Genomic DNA, 9,066 nt, shown 5'->3' with positions numbered 1-9,066 from the left:
CATTTTTTGACTAAATGCTCGTTTGAGTTTTTCTGAACTCTTATACCATATTAAAAACAAATAAACCACTACTGAACCCAAAAGCTTAAACTGATGGATTTAGTAAATTAATATAATTCACAAGTGAGAGAAAGTGTTAGAAATACATATATATGAATTAAATTTGTCCAACCCATTAGCTTAAGTTTTTGGCTTGATCGTTTCGTTTATTCATTCTTAATAATCAGCAGCTAAACATTTATGTTTATGTCTAGATCCTTATCCTATTAAACTTTTTTCAAAATTCAAAAATTTACGAGACGCAAAATTAAAGTTCAAGCACCTGGTTAAACGAATTTCTTATATATGTTTTTCGTTGGATGAATCTCAAATAGAAAATGACATAAAACATCTAAACATTGAAGGAGGTGAGAGATGGCTTGGAGTAGGAGATCCTAGACTTGTATGGTTTTATAGCTGGAGTGATATTTACTTCTGATACATTAGATCACTCACCACTCCTCCTTGTACAGAAGCTGTCATTTGGACTGTAATCCAAAGGGTACTTAATATTATTCTTTGCTCTTTTCCTCTCCTAATTTGGCATTCCTTTATTCTTCATTGTTACCTCATTTCATTCTTATCATTATAATTCTAGGCACATACGGTCTCGCCCTACCAAGTCGAGCTTCTTAAAGAGGTCGTTGTGGAGGTAAGTATTTTATCAAACCCGATCACATTTTTGTATTAGAACTTCTATAATGTTAAACGCGAACTTTGATGTTGATTTTCTATATGGATTTGAAGAAGGAGAATACTGCGAGGCCACTGCAAACCTTAATGGTCGAAACATTTTCTACTTTGCCCCAAGTTAAGGAAGAGTGCGGCCGAGTAGATGGTTATGGTGAATATACCAAATTCCCGCAAAGGGCATTACTAATAATTATTCATGTATTGAATAAAATGTAGAAGTTAGGATAATTACTATTAGATTAGTTGTGTCAATCTTCTCCCAGCTTTTCTTTTGGTTGTGATTTATTCTCACCATATATTTATCTAAGTATTCTACAATTGCAAAATTTCATACTAACGAGATAATTGTTCACTGAACTTCGAGGATCTTATCTATTTCGACGACGGTGGTTAAAGACATGTGGCGGTCGACGATGATGAAGCATACCAGGACACCACTCTCGAAGCCCTCCTAGGAAGAGGGCTCAGGTAAATTAATCAATCAATCAAAATCCATTCCATTTCTGGTGGGTTCAGAACATTTTTGGAAAAAATTAAAATAAAATATACACAAAGGAGGATTTGGGAATTTGAAGGGATGTCACCATCTAGGTTCTTGATAATAATTTTTGAAAAAAATTAAGACAGGTGATTTCAATATGCAAAGGGGATGGAATTTTCTGATTCTTAAGAGAAGTTAGGCGAGTTTTGTCCGAAAAAAAAAATAGTAGTAAAAATAGAGGCCAAAACTCGGGCAAGTTCGAAAAAAACTCACCCAGAGTCATAAAATTTGTTCCATAACGTGGGATAGATTGAAGTTTACGATATATATATTATTTGTTAATTACCTTTTCAAATAAATGTGTAGTTGCTTGTTTCCTTTGAACACATCCTATTATCTCTAAATCCTAGGTTCCGTTCTTGCTATAGATAATTATTAATTTTTATGCTATTTTCCATATAATTGGTTAGTTTCTAAAAAAGGAAAAAAAAGTTGTAAATGTCATCTAAGAGGAATCGAAATTAGACGTACGAAAAAATCAATACGTCGAAACCACCCAGCCAATTAAAAGTTGCTCGAGATCTCCCAAGTTGTTGAAACTTGCTCCTGCACCAATGATTTCAAGCAAACTTTTTCATCAAACTAATGGTAATTTTGTAATTTTGCATTCGCTGATATGTTAGAAAAACGTTATTTGGGTCAGAAAAACATGTTTTTAAATGTTATGTCAACTTGTAAACCCAAAAAAACTTTGAGTTAGTTTGGTCAACTTTTCCTTATTACTTTCAATTGGTGACGACAAGGAAGACAAGCAACAAAAACCCTAACTCACACGCGAGCAATCCAACCGCGAAGAACCAAATGCCAAAGAGAGAACGAAAAAAAACATTACTAACTCAAGCTGATTTTTGGATATTTAATCTATCTGCTTATTTGATAATTAAAATTACTACGTAATCTTTAAGTCTTAAGAAAAATGATACATTATCAATCTATTACTCTAATACAACACTTTAACTTCAAAATGAGCATAGATCAAACGCTAATTTTTTTTTTACCCAAGAAAATAATCGCACAGCTTTGTGTTGCTTTCTTCTTTCTTTCTTTTTCTTTTTTTTTTTCTTTTTCCTTTTTCCCTTTCTTGGGAGTATGTGTTACTCTTATAGTCAACATTGACAGTGATTTTTCTAAAAGCATTCAAAAATCTTTTTCTTTTCCTGAAGGGTAAAAACACTGAAAAAATAATTGGTTCACGTGACCCATTCGTCTCTATGGTAAATAAATCCTACCCATGGCCATAATAAATACTTTGAATCACTGCAAGACATAACTTTTAGGTAACTACATCACCTTTATAATAAAAATATTCCTTTTTAACTCTTTTTCTTTTTAAATAATAAATTAAACTATCTCTCGGATTTTGGTGAAATATTAACTTTAATTCATGTAAGCATCTAACTACTAATATTAATTGAACCCAAAAAAAAAATATTGAACTCAAGATTGTTCTTATATAATACATACACCACATATAAAACTTATATTCGATGGTGTTTAGGCAATAATTAGATTGGTTTATTATTATAAATAAGGATAAAAACACATTTGGTCATTGTATTTTTATTAAAGTAAAAATTTAGTCCTGAACTTTAGTTTATAACGGTTTAGTTCCTGTACTTTCATTAAAGTAACAATAGTTCATAATCTTTAGCTTGTAATTATTTAGTCCCTATAGTTTAAAATTTGTAACAATTTAATTCTTATCGTAAAAAATTTATTAAAATTAAGTGTTAAATTTTATCATATAACAATTTAATCTTTCTAATTTATAAACATATTTGGTCCTTATTTAGTTTATCAATCTATATATATAAGAAAATTAACAAAAAAAAGTTTCACGATAAGGACTAAATCGTATCCAACTTTAAATTGTAAGGAGTAAATTGTTGAATATTAAAGTTCAAAGATAAATTGTTACCAATTTGAAAGTACATGGATTAAATCGTTACAAATTAAAGTTCATGAACTAAATTATTACTTTAGCGAAAGTATAGGGACCAAAAACGTTTTTTAACCTTATTATTATTATTATTTATTGTGGTTGGATCTTGATCGATGTCAATTATCACCCAATTAAACTTATGTTGGTAATAGATGGATCATATCTTGGGTGTCGACACCCAAGCCTCTTACCGTTGCACCAACATTCTAGGACGCCTATTTATTGTGGTTGGATCTTGATTGATGTCAATTATCACCGAATTAAACTCATGTTGGTAATAGATGGATCATATCTTGGATGTCGACACCCAAACCTCTTACCGCTGCACCAACATTCTAGGATGCTGGAAGGAATTAAATCATTATAGATTTAAAAGTACAAGATTAAATTTTCAAAAGAAAAAAAAAGTGACCAAGAGTAAGTTTCTAACCTTAAAATAAAAATAAAAAATTTGTAATATTTAGGGCGTCGGAATGCAATGGTATTGGTTGGACGGTGTCGTATTGATAGCCACGTGAAACAGATGGTAGGCGTCGCCATCCGCAAAGCTGGCATGTCCTTGACGGGGTCTGGCATATCCCCACTCGATGCGCAGTGTCCACTGCACTGGGACCCAAACACTCCTTTTCAAGGGAACCACCACCACGTGTCGTACCGACAAAATTTTGCCATTTTTCACACTAAATTCCACAAAATTGTCACAACACTAGTCACTAGCCTAGCCTTCCACCGCATTTGATCTTTCACCTATCTATAAATTATAAATTCAACATCGGTAGGACGAGTAAATTGACATTTTCACAATGCTAAAAAAATCGAAGAAATATAAAAAGTATCAACGAAATGTTACTAATATAGACATAATATTAATATTAATCATTTTTAATTTATTAAGAAATGTTATAATACCTATTTGTTAATTTAAATATATTTTTAGGATATTTTCATTTTTATAATTTTTCCATAAATATCTATCAACATCTGCCTTTAAAATTATGGATTTATAGAACATTCTCAAAACTTCCTATAGTTTAAATGAATTACTCCATAAAATATAATTTCCAACCTAATTTATTCTTTTGGGAGATATTCATTAGTGGAAACTCACAAAATCACAATTTTTCTTTTAAAATTTCTGTACTGCAGGTTTTAGAATCAAGATGTGTAAGCCAGCTGTAGAGATTCTCTTCACCCAAAAAAAAAAATTAAGAAGAACAGTTGTAGTAGATAATATAATATATATATATATATATCTATAGTACATATATCACTCATAGAGTCGTAGTATTTTCTGATACATATATTATAATGATCTACATGTGGTTAGTAATTATATGTTATGTATTTTGTTATATTTTGGTTAGAAAGTTGTGAGAATTAAAATGTTTGTCAAACAAAAAGATGGTAGAAGTCAACGATTTAGAATATTCCAAAGTTAAAATGCCTACATGTAATGGTATTTATAATATTTATTGTGAGATAAACAATTTTGGAAAGGTCTACATGTCCTACAGAACGGATTGTCGTTGGACAAATGAGCCTGCAACAACAATTTTCGATATTAGTGTAGTACCCTACCTCATAAACTTCGACGTTCAAGTTAGTAATCTAAGTAAAAATTAGTAGAGAGCACCTTGGAAATTAGTTACATTCACTTACTTGATATGATTATGATGGTGGTGGATCTTCCCTTTTATAGGTGTTCATGACTGACTAAGGAGGACATTTCGTACCTGGTGCAGCAGGGCTCCCCGTCATACGGAATTCTAACCGGCAGACAAGGACGTTCCTGGGATGTGGTGATCGCACCGCCATCTGTAGGTCTATCGTTCCTGCCGACCATCGTCTGCAGATTGCGACGCATCTCTTGTACTTTGTAGTAGGCATGAAGCTGTTGTCCTTCGTAGTTGTATGCTCCACACCGTTAGCCAAACATGACATGCCATATGCTCGGATTTTACACTCAACATTTATCTATTCAATATATATTTTCACAAAAAATATTTACAATATATACAATGTGCAAAATTAAAAATTCTAGTAAGCAAAACAGTAGTGTGAAAATAAAATATTGGGTATATATGTTAATTTAGGTACAGTAGTGATTAAACAACAAACATTGATTTATGTATGTCAATGTTGAACGCATGTTGAACAAATCTTGCAAAAAAATGGGACAAACAAAATGGATGAACAAAATAGCAAACGAAAGAAACAGCAAATAGCATGAATAACCGTAAGAAAGGTTGAAAGAATGATATGGAAATAACTTACCCATGTTATGATAAAAATTTTGGGCAAATATGAAATGGAGTGAATAATGGAAGAAGAAGATCTGGAAATTCGAAATTGCACAATTTAAAATACAATGGGTGACAATTAAACATAATCAGGTATAGAAATTTTTAAAAAATATAATGTATAATAACTGTCTCCATTAATTTTATCAACAAACGAAAAAAAAGAGAAGGAAATATAAAAACAATAAATATGGAAAATAAAGAAAAGGAAAAGAATAATAAATACGGAAGAAGGAAATTAAGAAAGGGTAATTTAGCAAGCAAAATATACTTATTAAACTGAAAATTTAAGTCTAAAAATATTAATCCCCATCATTTCTGTTTCTAACTTCTATTGGAATTACCTATTTAACTTACATATTTTAATTAAAAATTTTGGCTTTAAATACTAGTTTAATTTTTTACTTTCGACGTTTTTCCATTTTTGATTTTTATATTCTCAAAACCTTCACATTACGTCTATAATTTGCTGTCAATCATAGTCAAGTATGTTTGCAGAATCATATAACACAAAAGTCATACACCGAAAAACTTTATAAAATAAAGTCGTGACAATATTCAAAAGATTAATCGAGTTTTTTTTTTTTCTTTTTGGTTGTGAGTCAGGAGATGGGAGAGGACATTAAAAATAAATAACAGAATTGGAAAATGAAATCCACATGGCAGAGTTGTAGGATGATTAAAGAAACATGAAATACAAATCACGGCCCTTGGGGAACAAGCTGAAATCACCACCACCCCTAGGGAGAGGTAAAGAAAAGAAAAATGATAATAATAGGAAATTAATAGAGTGGGGCCCAGTGGGTTTGTCGAGTAGCGGAGTGCGGGTGGTCCCCACGTGATGTCGATCTAGTACTCTGTGGCGGAGAGTGGCTCGTGGGAGTAGCCAATGAAGATGAGCTCGTAGATGAGCCCAGCCAGGGCGCCGCCGATGAGGGGGCCGCCCCAGTAAACCCAGTGGTTGTCCCACGACCAACTCAACACCGAGGGTCCGAAGGCCACCGCCGGGTTCATGCAGGCGCCGGTGAAAGGCCCTCCCACCAGAATGTTCGCCGCCACGATGAACCCGATGGCCAGCGGCGCTATGATCCCCACCTCTCCCTTCTTCGGGTCCACGGCGGTGGCGTACACCGTGTACACTAATCCGAACGTCATTATGATCTCGAAAACAAACGCGTTCCATACATCCACGCCCGCTGACAGCGAGAACCCCGTAATTTCCTGCCAACAGTACAACATTAGGGACAAGGAAAGAATTATTAATATTCATGAATTGCTTTTCAAAAATTAATGGGTAACGATGGATACTTAAAAGATCTATTATAAGTTAGGTTCTTTAAATTCTTAACAGGTCTCCTCATCATGGATTTTTTTGACTCCCCAATCTAGAGATCTCATTTTTAGATCAGATGAGTGTTTTTTACTTTAATATCATATTAATATTAGTAGAATTTCATTTTCATTTCAAAATGAATAACTCAAGTTTATTACAAATGTCCAGATTATTTAGTTAACATGAATAACTCACCAGATCGATAATTTCAAAACCATGAATTTAATTTTTTCAAACAGTGAGATAACTCATACCTATTATAAATTTTGGTTAGACCTCTTTATCTCTTATCTTATCTTGGATTCTTAATATTTTACTTAAGATTGTTGCTTTTTGACTTATCGATCTTAGTCGGATTTCATTTTTGAATGGGATACTTATTCGAGTGTTTTAGATTCGGATACCATATTAATATTTCTATTTCTGAGTTTTATTAAACAGTAGCTCATGCTGTCTATTATATAAATTTTTGTTAAAGTTTCTATTGGAGTGGGACGATTAACACAAATGACTCACCACATCGCGGATGACTATGACGAGGAGCACGTTGGCGACGACGGACCCAAGAAGCTGAGCGATCCAGTAGAGAAGGCCACGGAGGATGGAGATGTTGCCGCCGAGCAAGGCGCCGAGGGTGACGGCGGGGTTGACGTGGCCGCCGGAGACGTTGGCGCCAACGGAGACGGCGACGAAAAGGGCAAGGCCGTGGGCTAAGGAGGCTATGATGAGGCCTGAGGGGCCGGTGTTAGTGCCGTAGGTGAGCTTGGAGTAGGCCATGCCGGAGCCTTGGCCGGCGAACACGAAGATGAGGGTGGAGATGAACTCGGCCAAGGCGGCCTTTAAGGCGGCGGGGTGGGTGGCCTCCTCCGGCCGCCCGACGGCGATAACTATCCTCCGGAAGGGCATCGTCGGCCGATCGAAACAGAAAAATTAACGGAGACGATGAGGGGAATGGGGAAGAAGCTCACAGTGGAGTGTCTGTGGATGCGATGCCTCGTCCCGGGTTATATGGAAACTGGACGGCACCATGACAACTGGCTACACCCGGTTGCCGGTGGAACTCATCCAATACTAACTGCTCACTGCTGATATTTTTGTGAATCACGTGGTCAACATTGCATTCTGCGTGTTAAATTAAATCAATTTTCTATTCAAATTATTAACGAAATTTTTATTTTATATATAAGATAAGAGAGGGCCATTCGTGTCTTTTTCGCTCTTACTTTTTTTTTTTTTTAATATTACAATCTTCCCAGCACGTAGTAAAGAAAAATATGATATTTTGATATTATACAATAAAGAGTAATTAACTCTTAAATTAGTAAATTAAAATAAAGAAAAAAGACTTTTCATATTCTAACTATTTAAACAATTAAATTACAATTTATGATTTAAACTAAATAAATGACTTCTAAATTATTAATAATTAATTAATGAGATATTTGTAAATATAAAATTTGATAAAGTACAAAATGGTTTAAAATTATTTTTTCAATATCCTCTCTTTTTAATATATATATATATATATATATATATATATATATATAACTTTTAGAGCAGACTTTGAAAATATAAATTTTTAAATAAAATCAAATTTCTAATCAACACTTTTAGAATAATTAATAATTTAGAGTACCTATAATATTTTTTCTTTAAGTCATTTTAATGACTAAAACTACATTTTAAAAAATTTATAGTGTTTAGTGCTAGATATAATTATTCAAAAAGTGATTTTAAATTAGTTATTTCGAGTGTGTTTAAGAATCAAGGTAGAATTGGTGATCGTGAGAAAAAAGATTTAAATATAATTGATTTTTCAAAAGTATCATCTAAGTGATACGTTACAGTTACAATTCAATTTAATGTGATTTTATATTTTTTTAATTTTCTAATTTGTCGAAGACACGAAAGTGGAATCGCTAAATAAATTTGTCTAACTCTTAGTGGCGCGCACATGTCTCAGCCTCTTACCTTGGGTTCAAGACTCATTTGCTTCTTGTCTTTATTAAGTGATTGATCGAATCTTTTAACTCAATAGAAAAAAAATTGTTGGACAAAAATATATGTATATATTTGTGATGAATATAATCACTTTTATATGTAGAACAAAGCAACTAAATAAATTTGTTATAATAAATGCATAATTAAAAATATTTTTTGTGAAAAAAATTATATTTAAACACGTCAAACTCCCCCTTATATTAATTTCTTAACCGTT

At 32.9% G+C, this 9,066-nt stretch overlaps 1 protein-coding gene and 1 long non-coding RNA gene across 2 annotated transcripts; one reads left to right on the top strand and one right to left on the bottom strand.

Annotated features, from left to right (window-relative positions):
• The first annotated feature begins 390 nt into the window (after positions 1-390).
• LOC148211556 (uncharacterized) lies at positions 391-994 on the top strand. The gene is made up of 3 exons (XR_015790793.1): positions 391-541; positions 638-691; positions 787-994. It is a non-coding gene; the product is annotated as an uncharacterized LOC148211556 (long non-coding RNA).
• A 5,143-nt stretch (positions 995-6,137) lies between these two features.
• Positions 6,138-7,841, bottom strand: LOC148211555 (aquaporin TIP1-1-like). The gene is made up of 2 exons (XM_088123881.1): positions 7,365-7,841; positions 6,138-6,736 (listed from the first exon to the last, which is right to left on the bottom strand). The coding sequence occupies exons 1-2, from the start codon at positions 7,752-7,754 to the stop codon at positions 6,365-6,367; spliced, it is 762 nt and encodes a 253-aa protein (XP_087980007.1). The 5' UTR covers positions 7,755-7,841; the 3' UTR covers positions 6,138-6,364.
• Between the last annotated feature and the right edge of the window lie 1,225 nt (positions 7,842-9,066).

The sequence above is a fragment of the Momordica charantia genome, assembly GCF_013281855.1.
Source record: "Momordica charantia cultivar OHB3-1 chromosome 5 unlocalized genomic scaffold, Mcharantia_2.0 BLBB01000005.1, whole genome shotgun sequence".
Lineage (NCBI taxonomy): Eukaryota > Viridiplantae > Streptophyta > Magnoliopsida > Cucurbitales > Cucurbitaceae > Momordica > Momordica charantia.
The sequence above is the reverse complement of the archived record's forward strand: the minus strand, read 5'-3'. Positions and strand labels throughout refer to the sequence as shown.